The sequence below is a fragment of the Haliotis rufescens genome, unplaced genomic scaffold (genome assembly GCF_023055435.1).
Source record: "Haliotis rufescens isolate VD_foot unplaced genomic scaffold, xgHalRufe1.0.p SCAF_14, whole genome shotgun sequence".
Classification (NCBI taxonomy): domain Eukaryota; kingdom Metazoa; phylum Mollusca; class Gastropoda; order Lepetellida; family Haliotidae; genus Haliotis; species Haliotis rufescens.
Window position 1 is genome coordinate 22,271,189 of NW_025963824.1, and position 25,729 is coordinate 22,296,917.

A 25,729-nucleotide genomic window follows, 5' to 3' on the forward strand; every position below is an offset into this window, starting at 1 on the left:
CCCATCGCGAGAGTAATACATGAGGCGGGATGGCTTAGAATAAGAGATTAGTGAGAGAACAAGTTATTAAATGCAATTAAATATTGTTGTCTTTCATAAACAGAAGACCTAATCAGAAAATTCTGACAGACTTGTTTTGATGTAACTGTCAGTTTGTTCAACAAATTATTGGTTTCAGTGTCTGTATGAACATTCACTGATTTGATAACAAGACAGTTGAAAGTATTTGCCTCCTGCATGTTTGGGGTCAGGGGTCAGGGGTCAGGGGTCAGGGGTTACACTCACGGATACATGTTACTCTGTTTCAGTTCTGGGCACAGACTGGAGGAAGATGATATTTGGTCTGTGCTTCTTCCATGCCATCATCCAGGAGAGGAAGAAGTTTGGTCCGCTTGGCTGGAACATCAAGGTGAGTGATCTCCAGGAGATTCTGTACAGTGTAAATTGGTCAATTCTTTTCGTCAATGTGACCTTTCAGTTTACATTAGTGACTGACATAAAGAATCTAAAATTAGAAAAAAGTGGCTTTTAACTAAACAGTTGTCTCAAACCTGGTTCACAAGTAGGTATTGTCCCAGGAACGTGTACATGATGTAATTTATAACTGTCCGGAGGTTGAAACAGCTGCCTTTCACAGACTGTCTGCTCCTGAAATGAGTCAGCTGCTGTAATCCTGATTGACCTACTGTTTCATGTTCTCGTCTGTTGCTGTTGTCAGTTAGTGTACATGGATCATGAAATCTGCTGAACTAGTGTTAAACCATTGACTTACATGGATACTGAAGGTGAATTAAGCAGACTGGTCTAATATAGACATTACCTCCTTCACCTTTTTTAAAAATCAATCTTTTATATTTTTAGGACTATCAATATGTTTTTGTGTATTTCAGTACGAGTTTAACGACAGCGACAGGGAATGTGCTCTGCTCAACCTGCAGATGTTCTGTTCTGATGGTGCCATTCCCTGGGACACTCTCATCTACATTACAGGGGAGGTAAGTCAAGTTGAGCTGAATATTCAATCTTTCTGTTGGTCACTTTTGATTATAAATAAAATTTTGTGAAATATTCAAAAGTTTAGATTTTATTTGGCCTATTACTATTCAAATGTCTCTATCTCTTTGTGTGATTTCAGATCACATATGGAGGCCGCGTGACAGATTTCTTGGATCAGCGATGTCTGCGAACAATCCTGCAGATGTTCTTCCGACCAGAAAGCATTCAGAAGGACTACAAATATTCCGAGTCAGGTGGGTAACGCAAGTCAACTTGCAGTTGAACCTGCTGTTTAAAGAGGGTGTTGTTGGACAGTGCAATATATACATTTGCGGCACAACAGAGAGCATGAAATTTGGTGGTTTTCTATATACAGCTGTGGCTTCATAATGTTTATGTCACAGTGAAAGGCAAGATGTCATAATAGTGATGTGCGGTGTAGAACAAACCTTTCAAGGATTGCTTAGTTTTCTTTTGGGTGCCTACTTCATGTTAGCTTACAAAGTGATCGAGTGAAGTGGTATGGTGTAGAAAACCTGCTTGAGAATATACATATTTTGTTAAGGCTGTTGTTGGTGATTCCGAAATTCAGTTTGACTCAAAACATTGGACTCAATCTGTGCTGCATCCTGCGCTCAGTATATTTGCTAACACTAAAGACTTCACATGTTATTTAGTTGTGGTAGAATGGAGTTAAACAGTTACCTGTACATTGAATCCAACATGATTTAACATTTGAAACCTCATGCTGTATGTTCAATTCCAAATTTAATTAAGCGCTATGTTGACAACACAGTATTTATATCTCCTAAATATCTGACCAGGAATTTACTACCCACCCGCCTATGAGACTCTGGAAGACTACCGGCAGTACATTGAGGGGCTGCCTCTGATTGATGAACCTGAGATATTCGGGATGCACGAGAATGCCAACATCGCGTTCCAGACCCAGGAGACACAGACGCTCATCACCACCATCCTGGACGTGCAACCCAGGATGTCTTCAGGAGGCACGGGCAAGTCCAACGACGACATCGTGTATGAACTGGCTGAAAACATCCTGGGGAAACTGATGGACAAGCTGGACATTGAGAAGGCTAACCAGGAGATGTTTGAGGTGAGAGGGAGTCCATTTGTCATGGTGACACGCGTGAGAATGCATCCTCAGCATGTTTGATGACTTGATTGATTGCCCTGATGCATGATGCATGCACAATTATCCATTGTCTTTTGCTTCATTCTGTTGTGTGATGACAATAGTCGCATACCTGTCATAAGTCTGTGTTAAACTTTGGGAGCTACGATTGTCTTTCACTAAGATTACTATGTGGAACAGGGCCCTAGACCCATTAGTGCAATGACTATCGTAAGTCTGTGTTAAACTACGGGAGTTATGATTGTCTAAGTGCAACGATTGCTTTGTGGAACAGGGCCCTCGACCCATTGGTGCGATGACTATCGTAAGTCCTTGTTAAACTATGGGAGTTATGATTGTCTTAGTGCAATGATTGCTTTGTGGAACAGGGCCCTCGACCCATTGGTGCGATGACCATCGTAAGTCCTTGTTAAACTATGGGAGTTATGATTGTCTTAATGCAACGATTGCTTTGTGGAACAGGGCCCTCGACTCATTGGTGCGATGACCATCGTAAGTCCTTGTTCAACTATGGGAGTTACAATTGTCTTTCGCTACGATTGCTTTGTGGAACAGGGCCCTCGACCCATTGGTGCGATGACTATCGTAAGTCCTTGTTAAACTATGGGAGTTATGATTGTCTTAGTGCAACGATTGCCTTGTGGAACAGGGCCCTCGACCCATAGGTGCGATGACTATCGTAAGTCCTTGTTAAACTATGGGAGTTATGATTGTCTTAATGCAACGATTGCTTTGTGGAACAGGGCCCTCGACTCATTGGTGCGATGACCATCGTAAGTCCTTGTTCAACTATGGGAGTTACAATTGTCTTTCGCTACGATTGCTTTGTGGAACAGGGCCCTCGACCCATTGGTGCGATGACTATCGTAAGTCTGTGTTAAACTATGGGAGTTATGATTGTCTTAGTGCAACGATTGCTTTGTGGAACAGGGCCCTCGACCCATTGGTGCGATGACTATCGTAAGTCCTTGTTAAACTATGGGAGTTATGATTGTCTTTCGCTACGATTGCTTTGTGGAACAGGGCCCTTGACCCATTAACTGCCAGTGCTTCATTTTCCTCATTGAATGGCACAATGCTAAAAATATCCATCCAATCAAATTACTCTCCTGTGTGAGAAAGATGTGTGCCAAGTTAGAAGTAGCAGAGATATTATACACTAGATAATACAGCTTATAGGACGTTATTCATTATATCAATCACTAGATTATCTTGACCAGATTTGATTATTTACAGGCTACTGTTGTATAACTGGAATAATGCTGTTTCCTTCGTAAAATAACAAACAAACAGCAAATATGACTCTAAGGAGAATGCTTGTATACTTTCTGATAACTTGTGTCCTGTTATTCTAAAGTTTTAAGACGGGAAATGTGAGTTCTAAGACGTTCTGTCATTCAAAAAAATTTCCCTTTGACAGAATTTCTCCATGAAGGGAAAAACATGAGATGAGGAAATTAGCAATGCTAAAAAACACTAAAAAGAACTGCACTGGTCTGAAATTAAAAGGGTCCTGTTTTTTTATGGTTTGCTGTTATTACATTTGAATCTGGAGACTTCCCACATTGTTACGTTTTTAACATTGGGGTTAGACAAGGACTCCTTGACTTTCATGCCTAATTTTGAACAACAAACGCAAACTAACATGTTGTCAGAGGACATTGTGTCCATGGTTTGTTAATCAGTAACACCAACAATATAGAACAGATTACGATAAACCCAGAAGCGTCTTTTTTCTGTAACAGTAGCAGAGCATATATAGTTTGATGTATGATCACCCACCTATTGCTTGTGGTGCTGTGTGTATGTATGCGCTGGCTCACTGTAGGGTGTGTGTTTCAGCCTGATGACAAGGGGCGGATGAACTCGTTGACGACAGTGCTGGAGCAGGAGGTGGACAGGTTCAACAAACTGTTGCGTGTCATCAAGGTACAGTCCACTTGCCCTCACTATAGAAGCTGTTTCTACTCTTGCATTGGTATTCAATAGTCAAAACACTATTGTACTGTATCTACTATAGGTACAATTATTGCAACAGTATAGAGTTGGTTCACTGAGAGTCTTTACCTTCCTACCATGCAGATGTCCGTGCATTCTTTGACACAATGATAGAGCTGACTGTGTCGGCCATGTCCCAGAGTCTGCAGATTTCAGTGAAGTGTGTTAAGGGTACCTCTGTTTATCAATGTATGAATCTTTTCTCAATTGATATCTTCATGCAACTTTTTAAGCGGGGCTTATTTGGGATCAATGAAAGAAATATAACAGAATTAATTTTTTTTGTATTTTAGAAGCATGTAACTCCAAGTATTCTTTTTTAATAAAATTATATACAAATTCAACAGTTCATGTTGAGATTCTGTCTAGCAATTTTCAATCAATTAATGTATTAAATAACAGTAACTTTGGTTTTGAATATATATATAAAAAAGAAAATGACTTATACCATTATTCCTTAATCTGAAAATTATCTATCTGCACAATTGTATTGAGAATGGTACCATGCAGGTTAATAGGGTTTAGCTGTAAATGTAGCTGTAATAAAGCTTTATGGTGAGTAAGACATCACCATCCTCCCTCCCACCAAACCTCTCTCTGTGGACCGCCTCCCATTGTCTGCCCCGAGAGTAGAAGGACAGTGTTTTGATCCCTTGGCCATGTCATATTAAAAGAGAGATGTTAAAAGATAATTCTTGTTGTGACCCTGCCTAACTTTCGGCATTAATGCCTCATGGTATCTCAGTGGGCTAGCACTATAATACTTCTAGTACAAGCAGCCCCACATGTGCATACCGCATAATCTCTATTTCACCTCCCTTCTCTTTGTGTTGTAGAACTCTCTGAAGCAGCTCCAGAAGGCTATCAAGGGCTTCGTAGTGATGAGTGAGGAGCTGGAACGGGTGTACAACGCCTTCCTCAACAACCAGGTGCCCCAGCTGTGGGCCAACGCCGCCTACCCCTCCCTCAAGCCCATGGCTAGCTGGGTGGCCGACCTCGTCCTACGCTGTGCCTTCATTGACAACTGGATTGTACATGGAATCCCCAAGTCCTACTGGCTGGCTGGATTTTACTTCCCACAAGGTAATGCTTCCGGACTTGTCAACTGGATCTAAGTTACTTATTTCTTGTCAAAAGTGATGAGGTTGAGGACAATTTGTTTTAGTTTTGTTTGAATTACTATCCTGTCTTGAAATTAATTGTGTTGTTATGATGCTTTGGGGAATGTTGTCAGCACTGTACATGTTTGTGGGTTTAACTGAAGTAGTCAATGCATTATTTTGGACTTCTCCCACATTAAGCTAACATGATGTGATTTAACTGAAATTTGGTGCAAAGTGGCACCGAACCCAGCTCACTTTCTGAAAACAGGGACTGAGATATATTTTGCTCTATTTGGAGATCCAAAGAAATAAATCGGTAGAAGCAGTTCCCAATATTGAAACTACTACGTTGTCAAAGAATACAATCCTGTTGGAATATTACAGTATTAAATATTCTGTCAAATGTATGGCCTTTATACCTCCATGGTGTTTGTGTACTGCAGGCTTCTTGACGGGCACCCTACAGAACTACGCCCGCAAGTACGACTACCCTATCGACCACCTCAGCTTCAGCTACAAGGTGCTGCCACACTACCGTGATCAGAAGGACGTCTTCAAACAGATGGAGGAAGTCAAGTTTGGGGAGGAGATGGAGATGGACAAAGAGGTGAGAGGTCATAAGGGTCAAGGTCATGGACATCGTAGGGAGTGCCAAAGAATATGTTAGCATGTGTACATGCAGCTTAGTATCCAGCACTCCAAGCTTTGATGTTTTGCTGGAGGCCACTTGGCTCCTGGCAATATTTTTGTATTGGTGCCTTTTCAATCTTTAAGGAGCCACATTAAAATTTTAGGAGCTACATTGATTTCGACTTACGAATTAATATTTAATAAAAAAATCGATAATAAGACAAGTCAAGTTTGAAAAAATTCCAATTGTTCTAATGTATCTGAACAACAAACTTTGAAAACTTGCTGCAATTAAGACTAGTCATTGAACAATTACCCTTGTTGAAAGACCATCTCTGGATTACACTTAGCCAATTACCTGAAACAAAACTGCTTCTGCCTTTTCGCTTTGTTTCAATGTTTTATGCATTTGCTTGGATTTCAGATTCATTTATTTCTATCAGGCAAGAAGAATACTGGTCTTAAAATTTCAATTTCAATCCACATTTTTTAACTTTAGCATCGATGCTTGTTCAACAGGATAACAATTTAAAAAAATGACATATTTCATGTTCAGATCGAGAGGCCAGAGGATGGTGTGTTGGTGCATGGCCTGTTCATGGATGGCTTCAAGTGGAACGACGACACCATGCACGTGGAAGACTCCATCAAGGGGGAGATGAATGGTGTGATGCCCATGTTGCACATGCAGCCCAAGATGGACTACGTCGCTGACGATAAGGACTACCAAGCACCTCTGTACAAGACAGCAGCCAGGGCAGGAGTCCTCTCTACTACAGGTACGCGTTCAAGAGATGTAGCTAAGTAATGGTTAAAGGGATGTGGGTCCCAGTCGTTGCGATAACTACCATATGTTAACATAGACTCATTATCACTGTAGCTCTACAATATCATTGTGGAATGAGAGCCAGTCCATGACAGTCTAATGAAGGTTTCTCATCAATGTGGGGGTCATTTACACTTGGCTGCAAGAACAAATAGTTATGTTTGATTTTAGTCCTTTGAATGTCACGATTGTGAGAACTGAGAGTAAGAGTTATCTTTCCTTGAGCAACAATGTCATGCTGCCTGATTAATTTTTGGCGTATTGAGAAGAAAAAGGAAAACAAAGACTGTTGTCCTGTTTGAAATAAGCTCATGAAAACAATTTTTTTTTTTTTTGGCTTAGGTTCAGTTACTTGTAATCAGTGAAAGAATATGTTGGTAGATATTGTATCATTATAGCAGGGCACCCCTCAGGCAGTGTTTACAAGGTATAAGTTGTCTGCTGATCTGAGACCCTTCCACAGACTATCTCACCGCCATCATTGATGTTAGCCGTGGTGCAAACTGTGTAAACCATGAAAGAAAACAGTGTGACCTAAGATTGCTTTGTGAAACCAGTCCAAGGTCTGCTGTGGCTGCTACCTTGGTGTGTGTTGGACTGAGCGCGGTCATATTGAATATGGGCTAAAGAAACTTATGTACTAAGGAAGAGTTGTCAATTGACACAGGCAGGAGTAGATGGCAGGTCAAGGTATTTTTCTGGCAATATTTATGCAGAGCATGACTGACAGATGTTGCTGATTGGACTGTGCATGTCTTTATTCAATGTGGTCAGAGGAGAATTGCAGAAGTTGTTGCAATTGCTATTTTTTTTACCAGATATTGTTTTCCTTTTCTTTTGGTAATGCTCCCTTGTTTGAACATGTTATACATTCTATGTGTTTGAGGCAATTCTTATGTATACATTTAGGTATATAGAGTAACATTGTCTTGTTCAGACTATGGCAATGTAAACATGAGTCATCCATGGGAATTCAGGGATAGAACTGTGCCCAGTAACTTATGCTTGTCTTGTGAGCTGAATGAATAGATCGGGTGGTCAGGCTTGGTTGATTGTGTGAACCTGAAGAAGTGGAACGATGCTCATAGTATCAGTCACTGGTTTGTCTGACGCAGACAGATTATTGACAGGCCGCCATCATTTAATTGGATTATTGCTAAGTGCAGCATTAAGAAACACATTAAGCACATAAACAAACTGACTTTGATCAACTATAATCAACAACTTACCCTGGTTATGTTTGTTTTCAGGAATGTCCACCAACTACGTGGTAGCCATCTATTTGCCATCGTCACAACCTCAGGATTACTGGATCGCCAAGGGAGCTGCTCTCTTATGTCAGCTCAGTGACTAACGTGCGTTATTTTGAATTGTAAAATAAATACTGTGTGTCTGCTGAATTGTGTGCCCCATTGGATGTTGACAGAGTTATGTGCCCCTGCTGTCCAGTAAGTGTGAGCTATCTCCCCTTGGCCAAGTAATGCTGTTGAAAGTTATTTGCTTGATCTTGTGTGTGATAAAGAAGTGTTTCAATTTATGAATGTCATTATTCATATTATATCCGTCCAAATAGTGAAGTCAAGAATATGTGATATATTTTGTGTTTACTGCTGATTTTAATGTATTCCATATATATTTATGTAATAATCTGTATGTCCATATTAAGTTGTATTACAAATTCTGAAGATTTGTTAACAAGAATGTTTGTAATTACATAGATGTGTCCATTGATTAAAGTTTATGTGAAATTCATTTTTCTACGACAAACCAGATTTACCAAAGTGTGTGTCCAAAGTTGGAAACTGAAGCATATGGACAATTAGTAGTTTGTAAATAAAATGATAAAAACAGAACTGTTTGTTCTGAACCCTTCTGTAAGTGCTGTTGTCTGTTATACACACAAGAACCATGTGATAAGTACATGTTTCTGATGCTGATGTCAACCTCTGTGATATGTCTGTCAGTGAAATACACTCCGTCCATGTTGAAATGTACATTTGTAAATAGATTTATGGTGAATTTATGCATCTATTCACAGTATTACTTTGTAGATGTTTCCGCAGTATATATATATATATATGTATATGTATGTAACAGATCAGGCAAGATACATAACTTTTATGCATGAACAATAAAATGCATTCAGTGCAGATATGCATGTATTATACTGCTGCCAATTTGAACGGCGTGTTCCACAAGAAATAGGTGCAGAAAAATATAAACAGATACCAGATCTAAACTTCTGTCACCTGTCATTGTATTACTTTATACTATATCTGAATGCATACAGAGGAACTAAGACAGAAATCTGACGAAAGTATTACTGTAATGATATGATGTTTACAGCATTCCCTTCTTCAGCATTGTATGTGTGAAGCTGAACATGGGTTGGTTATACACAAGGAGAGATAGGAGCTGATGCCTGTATTGTGGTGATAATATTCACTCTAGGAATCTAGGCTGTGTCAAGGCAGCAGTCTGTTCAGGAAATGGCAACTTTCAGAGATATTATGTAGAAAATACTGTTTGTCTGTGGTACATACCGACATGCTGGCCTTGTATGCTTCTATTTAACAGTCAACTTTGATGAAGAAATCATGAAAGTCTGTGATAATGCTGTTGTTTTTGTTTATACTCATGTTTACTGTACATAAAGTGCCTTTGAAAAAATAAATATATGTGACATGAACATTCTTTCTGTTTTACATATACAGTAAACTATGGTTATAATGAACTTAAAGGTGCCACTCATTTTAGTTTGTTAAAACCGTAGTTAGTTATAAGCATATATTCAGCATAAAAACACCATATGTTTGGTTAACTGTATTTCAAAAATATATTCAAAATGGTCAAAAACAGACATAATTTTCCTTTTTCCGTGTCTTGATACAAATTGTGTTTTGTTCATGATATGTTGTGTAGAACATGTAGGATTAGTACTGGACTAATATCTGTGCCTCTGGTACTGCTGTAAACAAGTGGTGTCATGGGGGACATGGTACTGGATATACACAACCCCCCCTGTCAGTCACAACCCTGGTAATATTAAACTCTTTTTATAGCTGGAATATTGCAGAGTGCAACAAACTTCCAGTTAACACCATTTGCAAAGTGATAGTTTTATCAATGAGTTGTTTTATTTGTAGTCTGCATATACCAATCTGTGTCTGTCCACCCAATGCTTTCGTAAGTGGCGACCAAAAAGATGGGTGCTCAGACTTGTGCCCTGGCTGATCGTGTGCTGACCGTTGCTCATAATATCAATCAGGAGATTGACTGGACCAAACTAGAGTATAGAGCAGCAGCCCAGAGCACTTTGGTCAAACGAACAAGGTACCAATATCGGAACACAGGAACATTTACTGTGTAACCCTCCATATTCATATATGGATGTCTGCCGGGGACCCCCTGCTGCGTGTGGCCCCTGGCCCCCAAAAAGAAGGGACCATTCAAGGGCTGGATCAAACATTGGAGGTACCACATGAAAGTAAGTGTAAAAGAACTGGTTCATCTCACAGAATACAGAATGGGCCACACCAGACAAATCTTCCTCTGCATAAGGCCTGCCAGACACCCCCAGAGAGGGTCCCAAAATTTGGGCTGGGTTAAACATTGGAGGTACCAAAATATCCATTGCCAGACAAATCGTCTGCTGCATAAGGCCCGCCAGACACCCCCAAATCTTGACCCTAAATGCACTCAGTGGACACTTTGGTAAAATTTGACTAGAGTATACCTTCAAAGTACCAGATGAAAGTAAGTTAAGATGAACAGGTACATGTTACTGAGTACAAAACGGCCCATACTGGACAAATTTTCCTCTGCATAAGGTCCGCCATACCCCCCAGAGAGGGTCCCAAAATTTGGGCTGGGTTAAACATTGGAGGTACCACATAAAATCAACATAAAATGAACTATTACACTCCACTAAGTATAAAATACCCATTGCCAGACAAATCGTCTGCTGCATAAGGCCCGCCAGACACCCCCAAATCTTGACCCTTAATGCACTCAGTGGACACTTTGGTAAAACTTGACTAGAGTATACATTCAAAGTACCAGATGAAACTAAGTTAAGATGAACAGGTACATGTTACTGAGTACAAAACGGCCCATACTGGACAAATTTTCCTCTGCATAAGGTCCGCCAGACACCCCAGAGAGGGTCCCAAAATTTGGGCTGGGTTAAACATTGGAGGTACCACATAAAATCAACATAAAATGAACTATTACACTCCACTAAGTATAAAATACCCATTGCCAGACAAATCGTCTGCTGCATAAGGCCCGCCAGACACCCCCAAATCTTGACCCTTAATGCACTCAGTGGACACTTTGGTAAAATTTGACTAGAGTATACATTCAAAGTACCAGATGAAAGTAAGTTAAGATGAACAGGTACATGTTACTGAGTACAAAACGGCCCATTCTGGACAAATTTTCCTCTGCATAAGGTCCGCCATACCCCCCAGAGAGGGTCCCAAAATTTGGGCTGGGTTAAACATTGGAGGTACCACATAAAACCAACATAAAATGAACTATTACACTCCACTATATATAAAATACCCCTTGCCAGACAAATCGTCTGCTGCATAAGGCCCGCCAGACACCCTCAAATCTTGACCCTTAATGCACTCAGTGGACACTTTGGTAAAATTTGACTAGAGTATACATTCAAAGTACCAGATGAAAGTAAGTTAAGATGAACAGGTACATGTTACTGAGTACAAAACGGCCCATACTGGACAAATTTTCCTCTGCATAAGGTCCGCCAGACACCCCAGAGAGGGTCCCAAAATTTGGGCTGGGTTAAACATTGGAGGTACCACATGAAATCAACATAAAATGAACTATTACACTCCACTAAGTATAAAATACCCATGGCCAGACAAATCGTCTGCTGCATAAGGCCCGCCAGACACCCCCAAATCTTGACCCTTAATGCACTCAGTGGACACTTTGGTAAAATTTGACTAGAGTATACATTCAAAGTACCAGATGAAAGGAAGTAAAGATGAACAGGTACATGTTACTGAGTACAAAACGGCCCATACTGGACAAATTTTCCTCTGCATAAGGTCCGCCATACCCCCAAGAGAGGGTCCCAAAATTTGGGCTGGGTTAAACATTGGAGGTACCACATAAAATCAACATAAAATGAACTATTACACTCCACTAAGTATAAAATACCCATGGCCAGACAAATCGTCTGCTGCATAAGGCCCGCCAGACACCCCCAAATCTTGACCCTTAATGCACTCAGTGGACACTTTGGTAAAATTTGACAAGAGTATACATTCAAAGTACCAGATGAAAGTAAGTTAAGATGAACAGGTACATGTTACTGAGTACAAAACGGCCCATACTGGACACATTTTCCTCTGCATAAGGTCCGCCATACCCCCCAGAGAGGGTCCCAAAATTTGGGCTGGGTTAAACATTGGAGGTACCACATAAAATCAACATAAAATGAACTATTACACTCCACTAAGTATAAAATACCCCTTGCCAGACAAATCGTCTGCTGCATAAGGCCCGCCAGACACCCCCAAATCTTGACCCTTAATGCACTCAGTGGACACTTTGGTAAAATTTGACTAGAGTATACATTCAAAGTACCAGATGAAAGTAAGTTAAGATGAACAGGTACATGTTACTGAGTACAAAACGGCCCATACTGGACAAATTTTCCTCTGCATAAGGTCCGCCATACCCCCCAGAGAGGGTCCCAAAATTTGGGCTGGGTTAAACATTGGAGGTACCACATAAAATCAACATTAAATGAACTATTACACTCCACTAAGTATAAAATATCCATTGCCAGACAAATCGTCTGCTGCATTAACCTCGCCAGACACCCCCAAATCTTGACCCTTAATGCACTCAGTGGACACTTTGGTAAAACTTGACTAGAGTATACATTCAAAGTACCAGATGAAAGTAAGTTAAGATGAACAGGTACATGTTACTGAGTACAAAACGGCCCATACTGGACAAATTTTCCTCTGCATAAGGTCCGCCAGACACCCCAGAGAGGGTCCCAAAATTTGGGCTGGGTTAAACATTGGAGGTACCACATAAAACCAACATAAAATGAACTATTACACTCCACTATATATAAAATACCCCTTGCCAGACAAATCGTCTGCTGCATAAGGCCCGCCAGACACCCCCAAATCTTGACCCTTAATGCACTCAGTGGACACTTTGGTAAAATTTGACTAGAGTATACATTCAAAGTACCAGATGAAAGTAAGTTAAGATGAACAGGTACATGTTACTGAGTACAAAACGGCCCATACTGGACAAATTTTCCTCTGCATAAGGTCCGCCAGACACCCCAGAGAGGGTCCCAAAATTTGGGCTGGGTTAAACATTGGAGGTACCACATAAAACCAACATAAAATGAACTATTACACTCCACTATATATAAAATACCCCTTGCCAGACAAATCGTCTGCTGCATAAGGCCCGCCAGACACCCCCAAATCTTGACCCTTAATGCACTCAGTGGACACTTTGGTAAAATTTGACTAGAGTATACATTCAAAGTACCAGATGAAAGTAAGTTAAGATGAACAGGTACATGTTACTGAGTACAAAACGGCCCATACTGGACAAATTTTCCTCTGCATAAGGTCCGCCAGACACCCCAGAGAGGGTCCCAAAATTTGGGCTGGGTTAAACATTGGAGGTACCACATGAAATCAACATAAAATGAACTATTACACTCCACTAAGTATAAAATACCCATGGCCAGACAAATCGTCTGCTGCATAAGGCCCGCCAGACACCCCCAAATCTTGACCCTTAATGCACTCAGTGGACACTTTGGTAAAATTTGACTAGAGTATACATTCAAAGTACCAGATGAAAGTAAGTAAAGATGAACAGGTACATGTTACTGAGTACAAAACGGCCCATACTGGACAAATTTTCCTCTGCATAAGGTCCGCCATACCCCCCAGAGAGGGTCCCAAAATTTGGGCTGGGTTAAACATTGGAGGTACCACATAAAATCAACATAAAATGAACTATTACACTCCACTAAGTATAAAATACCCATTGCCAGACAAATCGTCTGCTGCATAAGGCCCGCCAGACACCCCCAAATCTTGACCCTTAATGCACTCAGTGGACACTTTGGTAAAATTTGACTAGAGTATACATTCAAAGTACCAGATGAAAGTAAGTTAAGATGAACAGGTACATGTTACTGAGTACAAAACGGCCCATACTGGACACATTTTCCTCTGCATAAGGTCCGCCATACCCCCCAGAGAGGGTCCCAAAATTTGGGCTGGGTTAAACATTGGAGGTACCACATAAAATCAACATAAAATGAACTATTACACTCCACTAAGTATAAAATACCCCTTGCCAGACAAATCGTCTGCTGCATAAGGCCCGCCAGACACCCCCAAATCTTGACCCTTAATGCACTCAGTGGACACTTTGGTAAAATTTGACTAGAGTATACATTCAAAGTACCAGATGAAAGTAAGTTAAGATGAACAGGTACATGTTACTGAGTACAAAACGGCCCATACTGGACAAATTTTCCTCTGCATAAGGTCCGCCAGACACCCCAGAGAGGGTCCCAAAATTTGGGCTGGGTTAAACATTGGAGGTACCACATAAAATCAACATTAAATGAACTATTACACTCCACTAAGTATAAAATATCCATTGCCAGACAAATCGTCTGCTGCATTAACCTCGCCAGACACCCCCAAATCTTGACCCTTAATGCACTCAGTGGACACTTTGGTAAAACTTGACTAGAGTATACATTCAAAGTACCAGATGAAAGTAAGTTAAGATGAACAGGTACATGTTACTGAGTACAAAACGGCCCATACTGGACAAATTTTCCTCTGCATAAGGTCCGCCATACCCCCCAGAGAGGGTCCCAAAATTTGGGCTGGGTTAAACATTGGAGGTACCACATAAAACCAACATAAAATGAACTATTACACTCCACTATATATAAAATACCCATGGCCAGACAAATCGTCTGCTGCATAAGGCCCGCCAGACACCCCCAAATCTTGACCCTTAATGCACTCAGTGGACACTTTGGTAAAATTTGACTAGAGTATACCTTCAAAGTACCAGATGAAAGTAAGTTAAGATGAACAGGTACATGTAACTGAGTACAAAACGGCCCATACTGGACAAATTTTCCTCTGCATAAGGTCCGCCATACCCCCAAGAGAGGGTCCCAAAATTTGGGCTGGGTTAAACATTGGAGGTACCACATGAAATCAACATAAAATGAACTATTACACTCCACTAAGTATAAAATACCCATGGCCAGACAAATCGTCTGCTGCATAAGGCCCGCCAGACACCCCCAAATCTTGACCCTTAATGCACTCAGTGGACACTTTGGTAAAATTTGACTAGAGTATACATTCAAAGTACCAGATGAAAGGAAGTAAAGATGAACAGGTACATGTTACTGAGTACAAAACGGCCCATACTGGACAAATTTTCCTCTGCATAAGGTCCGCCATACCCCCCAGAGAGGGTCCCAAAATTTGGGCTGGGTTAAACATTGGAGGTACCACATAAAATCAACATTAAATGAACTATTACACTCCACTAAGTATAAAATATCCATTGCCAGACAAATCGTCTGCTGCATAAGGCCCGCCAGACACCCCCAAATCTTGACCCTTAATGCACTCAGTGGACACTTTGGTAAAATTTGACTAGAGTATACATTCAAAGTACCAGATGAAAGTAAGTTAAGATGAACAGGTACATGTTACTGAGTACAAAACGGCCCATACTGGACAAATTTTCCTCTGCATAAGGTCCGCCAGACACCCCCAGAGAGGGTCCCAAAATTTGGGCTGGGTTAAACATTGGAGGTACCACATAAAATCAACATAAAATGAACTATTACACTCCACTAAGTATAAAATACCCATTGCCAGACAAATCGTCTGCTGCATAAGGCCCGCCAGACACCCCCAAATCTTGACCCTTAATGCACTCAGTGGACACTTTGGTAAAATTTGACTAGAGTATACATTCAAAGTACCAGATGAAAGTAAGTTAAGATGAACAGGTACATGTTACTGAGTACAAAACGGCCCATACTGGACACATTTTCCTCTGCATAAGGTCCGCCATACCCCCCAGAGAGGGTCCCAGAATTTGGGCTGGGTTAAACATTGGAGGTACCACATAAAATCAACATAAAATGAACTATTACACTCCACTAAGTATAAAATACCCCTTGCCAGACAAATCGTCTGCTGCATAAGGCCCGCCAGACACCCCCAAATCTTGACCCTTAATGCACTCAGTGGACACTTTGGTAAAATTTGACTAGAGTATACATTCAAAGTACCAGATGAAAGTAAGTTAAGATGAACAGGTACATGTTACTGAGTACAAAACGGCCCATACTGGACAAATTTTCCTCTGCATAAGGTCCGCCATACCCCCCAGAGAGGGTCCCAAAATTTGGGCTGGGTTAAACATTGGAGGTACCACATAAAATCAACATAAAATGAACTATTACACTCCACTAAGTATAAAATACCCATTGCCAGACAAATCGTCTGCTACATAAGGCCCGCCAGACACCCCCAAATCTTGACCCTTAATGCACTCAGTGGACACTTTGGTAAAATTTGACTAGAGTATACATTCAAAGTACCAGATGAAAGTAAGTTAAGATGAACAGGTACATGTTACTGAGTACAAAACGGCCCATACTGGACACATTTTCCTCTGCATAAGGTCTGCCAGACACCCCAGAGAGGGTCCCAAAATTTGGGCTGGGTTAAACATTGGAGGTACCACATAAAATCAACATAAAATGAACTATTACACTCCACTAAGTATAAAATACCCCTTGCCAGACAAATCGTCTGCTGCATAAGGCCCGCCAGACACCCCCAAATCTTGACCCTTAATGCACTCAGTGGACACTTTGGTAAAATTTGACTAGAGTATACATTCAAAGTACCAGATGAAAGGAAGTAAAGATGAACAGGTACATGTTACTGAGTACAAAACGGCCCATACTGGACAAATTTTCCTCTGCATAAGGTCCGCCATACCCCCAAGAGAGGGTCCCAAAATTTGGGCTGGGTTAAACATTGGAGGTACCACATAAAATCAACATTAAATGAACTATTACACTCCACTAAGTATAAAATATCCTTTGCCAGACAAATCGTCTGCTGCATAAGGCCCGCCAGACACCCCCAAATCTTGACCCTTAAAGCACTCAGTGGACACTTTGGTAAAATTTGACTAGAGTATACATTCAAAGTACCAGATGAAAGTAAGTTAAGATGAACAGGTACATGTTACTGAGTACAAAACGGCCCATACTGGACAAATTTTCCTCTGCATAAGGTCCGCCATACCCCCCAGAGAGGGTCCCAAAATTTAGGCTGGGTTAAACATTGGAGGTACCACATAAAATCAACATAAAATGAACTATTACACTCCACGAAGTATAAAATACCCCTTGCCAGACAAATCGTCTGCTGCATAAGGCCCGCCAGACACCCCCAAATCTTGACCCTTAATGCACTCAGTGGACACTTTGGTAAAATTTGACCAGAGTATACATTCAAAGTACCAGATGAAAGTAAGTTAAGATGAACAGGTACATGTTACTGAGTACAAAACGGCCCATACTGGACAAATTTTCCTCTGCATAAGGTCCGCCATACCCCCCAGAGAGGGTCCCAAAATTTGGGCTGGGTTAAACATTGGAGGTACCACATAAAATCAACATAAAATGAACTATTACACTCCACTAAGTATAAAATACCCATTGCCAGACAAATCGTCTGCTGCATAAGGCCCGCCAGACACCCCCAAATCTTGACCCTTAATGCACTCAGTGGACACTTTGGTAAAATTTGACTAGAGTATACATTCAAAGTACCAGATGAAAGTAAGTTAAGATGAACAGGTACATGTTACTGAGTACAAAACGGCCCATACTGGACAAATTTTCCTCTGCATAAGGTCCGCCATACCCCCCAGAGAGGGTCCCAAAATTTGGGCTGGGTTAAACATTGGAGGTACCACATAAAACCAACATAAAATGAACTATTACACTCCACTAAGTATAAAATATCCATTGCCAGACAAATCGTCTGCTGCATAAGGCCCGCCAGACACCCCCAAATCTTGACCCTTAAAGCACTCAGTGGACACTTTGGTAAAATTTGACTAGAGTATACATTCAAAGTACCAGATGAAAGTAAGTTAAGATGAACAGGTACATGTTACTGAGTACAAAACGGCCCATACTGGACAAATTTTCCTCTGCATAAGGTCCGCCATACCCCCCAGAGAGGGTCCCAAAATTTGGGCTGGGTTAAACATTGGAGGTACCACATAAAATCAACATAAAATGAACTATTACACTCCACTAAGTATAAAATATCCATTGCCAGACAAATCGTCTGCTACATAAGGCCCGCCAGACACCCCCAAATCTTGACCCTTAATGCACTCAGTGGACACTTTGGTAAAATTTGACTAGAGTATACATTCAAAGTACCAGATGAAAGTAAGTTAAGATGAACAGGTACATGTTACTAAGTACAAAACGGCCCATACTGGACAAATTTTCCTCTGCATAAGGTCCGCCATACCCCCAAGAGAGGGTCCCAAAATTTAGGCTGGGTTAAACATTGGAGGTACCACATAAAATCAACATAAAATGAACTATTACACTCCACTAAGTATAAAATACCCATTGCCAGACAAATCGTCTGCTGCATAAGGCCCGCCAGACACCCCCAAATCTTGACCCTTAATGCACTCAGTGGACACTTTGGTAAAATTTGACTAGAGTATACATTCAAAGTACCAGATGAAAGTAAGTTAAGATGAACAGGTACATGTTACTAAGTACAAAACGGCCCATACTGGACAAATTTTCCTCTGCATAAGGTCCGCCATACCCCCCAGAGAGGGTCCCAAAATTTGGGCTGGGTTAAACATTGGAGGTACCACATAAAACCAACATAAAATGAACTATTACACTCCACTAAGTATAAAATACCCATTGCCCGACAAATCGTCTGCTGCATAAGGCCCGCCAGACACCCCGAAATCTTGACCCTTAATGCACTCAGTGGACACTTTGGTAAAATTTGACCAGAGTATACATTCAAAGTACCAGATGAAAGTAAGTTAAGATGAACAGGTACATGTTACTGAGTACAAAACGGCCCATACTGGACAAATTTTCCTCTGCATAAGGTCCGCCATACCCCCCAGAGAGGGTCCCAAAATTTGGGCTGGGTTAAACATTGGAGGTACCACATAAAATCAACATAAAATGAACTATTACACTCCACTAAGTATAAAATACCCATTGCCAGACAAATCGTCTGCTGCATAAGGCCCGCCAGACACCCCCAAATCTTGACCCTTAATGCACTCAGTGGACACTTTGGTAAAATTTGACTAGAGTATACATTCAAAGTACCAGATGAAAGTAAGTTAAGATGAACAGGTACATGTTACTGAGTACAAAACGGCCCATACTGGACAAATTTTCCTCTGCATAAGGTCCGCCATACCCCCCAGAGAGGGTCCCAAAATTTGGGCTGGGTTAAACATTGGAGGTACCACATAAAACCAACATAAAATGAACTATTACACTCCACTAAGTATAAAATATCCATTGCCAGACAAATCGTCTGCTGCATAAGGCCCGCCAGACACCCCAAAATCTTGACCCTTAAAGCACTCAGTGGACACTTTGGTAAAATTTGACTAGAGTATACATTCAAAGTACCAGATGAAAGTAAGTTAAGATGAACAGGTACATGTTACTGAGTACAAAACGGCCCATACTGGACAAATTTTCCTCTGCATAAGGTCCGCCATACCCCCCAGAGAGGGTCCCAAAATTTGGGCTGGGTTAAACATTGGAGGTACCACATAAAATCAACATAAAATGAACTATTACACTCCACTAAGTATAAAATATCCATTGCCAGACAAATCGTCTGCTGCATAAGGCCCGCCAGACACCCCCAAATCTTGACCCTTAATGCACTCAGTGGACACTTTGGTAAAATTTGACTAGAGTATACATTCAAAGTACCAGATGAAAGTAAGTTAAGATGAACAGGTACATGTTACTAAGTACAAAACGGCCCATACTGGACAAATTTTCCTCTGCATAAGGTCCGCCATACCCCCAAGAGAGGGTCCCAAAATTTAGGCTGGGTTAAACATTGGAGGTACCACATAAAATCAACATAAAATGAACTATTACACTCCACTAAGTATAAAATACCCATTGCCAGACAAATCGTCTGCTGCATAAGGCCCGCCAGACACCCCCAAATCTTGACCCTTAATGCACTCAGTGGACACTTTGGTAAAATTTGACTAGAGTATACATTCAAAGTACCAGATGAAAGTAAGTTAAGATGAACAGGTACATGTTACTAAGTACAAAACGGCCCATACTGGACAAATTTTCCTCTGCATAAGGTCCGCCATACCCCCCAGAGAGGGTCCCAAAATTTGGGCTGGGTTAAACATTGGAGGTACCACATAAAACCAACATAAAATGAACTATTACACTCCACTAAGTATAAAATACCCATTGCCCGACAAATCGTCTGCTGCATAAGGCCCGCCAGACACCCCGAAATCTTGACCCTTAATGCACTCAGTGGACACTTTGGTAAAATTTGACTAGAGTATACATTCAAAGTACCAGATGAAAGTAAGTTAAGATGAACAGGTACATGTTACTGAGTACAAAACGGCCCATACTGGACAAATTTTCCTCTGCATAAGGTCCGCCATACCCCCAAGAGAGGGTCCCAAAATTTAGGCTGGGTTAAACATTGGAGGTACCACATAAAATCAACATAAAATGAACTATTACACTCCACTAAGTATAAAATACCCCTTGCCAGACAAATCGTCTGCTGCATAAGGCCCGCCAGACACCCCAAAATCTTGACCCTTAATGCACTCAGTGGACACTTTGGTAAAATTTGACTAGAGTATACATTCAAAGTACCAGATGAAAGTAAGTTAAGATGAACAGGTACATGTTACTGAGTACAAAACGGCCCATACTGGACAAATTTTCCTCTGCATAAGGTCCGCCATACCCCCAAGAGAGGGTCCCAAAATTTGGGCTGGGTTAAACATTGGAGGTACCACATAAAATCAACATAAAATGAACTATTACACTCCACTAAGTATAAAATACCCCTTGCCAGACAAATCGTCTGCTGCATAAGGCCCGCCAGACACCCCCAAATGTTGACCCTTAAAGCACTCAGTGGACACTTTGGTAAAATTTGACTAGAGTATACATTCAAAGTACCAGATGAAAGTAAGTTAAGATGAACAGGTACATGTTACTGAGTACAAAACGGCCCATACTGGACAAATTTTCCTCTGCATAAGGTCCGCCATACCCCCCAGAGAGGGTCCCAAAATTTGGGCTGGGTTAAACATTGGAGGTACCACATAAAATCAACATAAAATGAACTATTACACTCCACTAAGTATAAAATACCCATTGCCAGACAAATCGTCTGCTACATAAGGCCCGCCAGACACCCCCAAATCTTGACCCTTAATGCACTCAGTGGACACTTTGGTAAAATTTGACTAGAGTATACATTCAAAGTACCAGATGAAAGTAAGTTAAGATGAACAGGTACATGTTACTGAGTACAAAACGGCCCATACTGGACAAATTTTCCTCTGCATAAGGTCCGCCATACCCCCAAGAGAGGGTCCCAAAATTTGGGCTGGGTTAAACATTGGAGGTACCACATAAAACCAACATAAAATGAACTATTACACTCCACTAAGTATAAAATACCCATTGCCAGACAAATCGTCTGCTGCATAAGGCCCGCCAGACACCCCGAAATCTTGACCCTTAATGCACTCAGTGGACACTTTGGTAAAATTTGACTAGAGTATACATTCAAAGTACCAGATGAAAGTAAGTTAAGATGAACAGGTACATGTTACTGAGTACAAAACGGCCCATACTGGACAAATTTTCCTCTGCATAAGGTCCGCCATACCCCCCAGAGAGGGTCCCAAAATTTGGGCTGGGTTAAACATTGGAGGTACCACATAAAATCAACATAAAATGAACTATTACACTCCACTAAGTATAAAATACCCATTGCCAGACAAATCGTCTGCTGCATAAGGCCCGCCAGACACCCCCAAATCTTGACCCTTAATGCACTCAGTGGACACTTTGGTAAAACTTGACTAGAGTATACATTCAAAGTACCAGATGAAAGTAAGTTAAGATGAACAGGTACATGTTACTAAGTACAAAACGGCCCATACTGGACAAATTTTCCTCTGCATAAGGTCCGCCATACCCCCAAGAGAGGGTCCCAAAATTTGGGCTGGGTTAAACATTGGAGGTACCACATAAAATCAACATAAAATGAACTATTACACTCCACTAAGTATAAAATACCCCTTGCCAGACAAATCGTCTGCTGCATAAGGCCCGCCAGACACCCCCAAATCTTGACCCTTAATGCACTCAGTGGACACTTTGGTAAAATTTGACTAGAGTATACATTCAAAGTACCAGATGAAAGTAAGTTAAGATGAACAGGTACATGTTACTAAGTACAAAACGGCCCATACTGGACAAATTTTCCTCTGCATAAGGTCCGCCATACCCCCAAGAGAGGGTCCCAAAATTTGGGCTGGGTTAAACATTGGAGGTACCACATAAAATCAACATAAAATGAACTATTACACTCCACTAAGTATAAAATACCCCTTGCCAGACAAATCGTCTGCTGCATAAGGCCCGCCAGACACCCCCAAATCTTGACCCTTAATGCACTCAGTGGACACTTTGGTAAAATTTGACTAGAGTATACATTCAAAGTACCAGATGAAAGTAAGTTAAGATGAACAGGTACATGTTACTGAGTACAAAACGGCCCATACTGGACAAATTTTCCTCTGCATAAGGTCCGCCATACCCCCCAGAGAGGGTCCCAAAATTTGGGCTGGGTTAAACATTGGAGGTACCACATAAAATCAACATAAAATGAACTATTACACTCCACTAAGTATAAAATACCCATTGCCAGACAAATCGTCTGCTGCATAAGGCCCGCCAGACACCCCCAAATCTTGACCCTTAATGCACTCAGTGGACACTTTGGTAAAATTTGACTAGAGTATACATTCAAAGTACCAGATGAAAGTAAGTTAAGATGAACAGGTACATGTTACTGAGTACAAAACGGCCCATAAATTTGGGCTGGGTTAAACATTGGAGGTACCACATAAAACCAACATAAAATTAACAATTGCACTCTACTTATTGCACAATACCCATTGCCAGACAAATCATCCTCTGCATAAGGCCCGCCAGACACACCCTCACCCCACCCCACACAGTTGACCCTCTGTAATCCCAGTGTGCATTATGAAACATAGGAGGCAGAAGAGCATTGGACATCAGCTCTGAGAGTCAACAAATGGTCAAATTTATGTTTTGTTCTTAAAGATGGAAGGATTTTATTGAGATTAAAATCACGTATTTATAAAATTAGGTCTCTGAATACCAGTATTGATATCATAGATTAGGCCTATCGTTGAAATGTAATGAAAATGGCATGAATCTGATTCTTGTGAATATATATCTGATCAGCTATGAAGTCCTCAAAGCCTGCTATAGCCTGCTAGCTTGGCTATGGATTCCTTCAAGCCCAAACATGCTTAGGTAGTCCTCAAAGCCTGCTATAAGAATGGTTAATGATAGTCCCTAACACCATTTGGAAATCTCTTGGTGATAATTGTGTTAAAAACCTATGATCTCCGTTTATTTAGCAAGTTTTATCATCTAAAAAGCTGAATTCCGGCCAAATATGTCCATATTTATCAATTTTACATAGACGTCCTCTCTTTGTTGACAAGATACTATTGCGTCAGGAAAATCAAGTCTAACTAATGTAATGTAAAAGATTGCATAGTTCTCGCTCGATCGTAGGCCTACCTTGTCGCCCAAATTTAAAAATGGCTTGAAAGTTTACAAATACGTTCGTACGAGTAAGCTTTAGAAGAGGAGCGCAAATTAAAAAAAAATCAAGACAGATCTCCTTTGTGTTGACATTCCTGCAGGTTATGTGTCATCAAGCATGGTTTTATCCATGCAGCATCCATTGATACAGTGAGCAAGTCTAATCTCGATATCTCGATAGGCCTTTGATATAAGTCTAATGATACCATTGCATTGGGTTAGACTTGATTTTCCAGACGCAATAGTATCTCGTCAACGAAGAAAAGACGTCTATGTAAAATTGATAAATATGGAGATATATTTGGCCTGAATTCAGCTTTTTAGATGATAAAACTTGCTAAATAAACGGAGATCATAGGTTATTAAACACAATTATCACCTAGATTTTCCAGATTATCGTCCTAAAACATTTCCAAGTGGTATTAGGGGCTATCATTAACCATTCTGCAACACTCAACAACAAAAGTTCCTGTGACACCAATATTTTAGTGTATTTTTCAAACAAGTAATGTTTGGTTTTCATTATTGTAGTACATGTATGGAATCAAGTCACAAAAACGCAACTGCTACAGAATAGCATGCATTCCATGCAAAAGTTGACTTTATGCAAGCCCCATGCATTTCACTACCCAAGAATGGGTATAAAAACATGTGCGTTAACGGGATTCCATATGCATTGTTTAGCATCGTGCTGACAACAACCACTCAGAAAAACAACAAAATTACGCAATTATTCAACATCATGAAATGCCACGCTTGTCAGAAAATGAGCGTCTTCGAGCCATTGGTATGCTTGAAGCAGGATCGAGTCAACGTGATGTTGCAAGACAATTCAACGCTGCAGAAACACCATTTGGTGTTTATGGCAACGTTGGCAACAGACGAATGCAGTCAGAGACCATCCTCGGAGTGGCAGGCCACGCGTAACCAATAATCGACAAGACAACTGGATTCGAACAACACACCTACGAAATCGATTCCAGCCAGCAACAGTGACTGCAAGAAGCATCTCTGGCCTTCGACGAATATCTTCACAAACCGTACATCGCCGCCCCAGATGTGCAGGGATTGTCGCCAGAAGACCCACCAGACGTCCCATTTTGACAGGAAACAACCGTCAAGCACATCTACAGTGGTGCAGACAGCGTCTATGCTGGACGGCCATGCAGTGGGGACAAGTTCTATTCACTGACGAGTCTCGTTTTCACCTCAGCCACATCGATGGACGGATTCGAGTGTACCGACGTCGAGGTGAACGTTACGTCAATCATTGTGTCATGGAAGAAGATCGGTTCGGGGGCGGCAGCGTAATGGTATCAGGTGGGATTACAGCAAGACAGAGGACCCGTTTGATAGTGGTAGAGGTTAATCTCAATGGACAGCGCTACCGCGACGAGATCATCGGCCCTGTTGTTCTACCGTTTTTGCGTCGTCATGGCCCAGGCATTACCTTTCAACATGACAACACCCGGCCTCATATTGCTCAACTTGTTCAGGATTCTCTTCAACAAAACAACGTGAATGTCATCCCCTGGCCGGCTCGCTCCCCTGATCTATCACCAATCGAGCACATGTGGGATGAGATGGATTGGCGCCTTCGACGTCAACCACGTGTTTCACAGACACTCCAGGAACTTCGAAACATGTTCCAGCAGATATGGACAGATTTCCCACAGGACTTTGTGCGACTCCTGGTCCATTCCATGAGACGAAGATGTGTTGCATGCATCGCATTCAGAGGTGGACACACTCGCTATTGATTTGTAAATTGACATTTTAGCACGTTCATGGTTTTTTTTATTTTATGAAATCACGCATTTTCTGAAGTCAGTATGACAAATTAAACCATTTGAACACTTACAGGAGTCTTTTATCTGTTGCAAACCGAAATTGTTTCAGATTTGGTTAAAAACATAGCTTTGCATTAAATCTTATACAATGTCACAGGAACTTTTGTTGTTCAG

General features: G+C 41.1%; 1 protein-coding gene across 3 annotated transcripts in view; it reads left to right on the plus strand.

Annotated features, from left to right (window-relative positions):
• Nucleotides 1–9,398, plus strand: part of LOC124115121 (dynein axonemal heavy chain 6-like) — a 98,237-nt gene extending 88,839 nt beyond the window's left edge. For all 3 annotated transcript variants that reach the window (XM_046475943.2, XM_046475945.2, XM_046475944.2), the window contains exons 70-78: nt 309–409; nt 891–995; nt 1,136–1,250; nt 1,821–2,113; nt 3,995–4,081; nt 4,987–5,233; nt 5,697–5,860; nt 6,440–6,662; nt 7,960–9,398. In XM_046475943.2, coding sequence (XP_046331899.2) covers nt 309–409; nt 891–995; nt 1,136–1,250; nt 1,821–2,113; nt 3,995–4,081; nt 4,987–5,233; nt 5,697–5,860; nt 6,440–6,662; nt 7,960–8,063 — 1,439 coding nt within the window. In that variant the 3' untranslated portion in view covers nt 8,064–9,398. The remainder of the gene's footprint in view (nt 1–308; nt 410–890; nt 996–1,135; nt 1,251–1,820; nt 2,114–3,994; nt 4,082–4,986; nt 5,234–5,696; nt 5,861–6,439; nt 6,663–7,959) is intronic.
• The last annotated feature ends 16,331 nt before the right edge of the window (nt 9,399–25,729 follow it).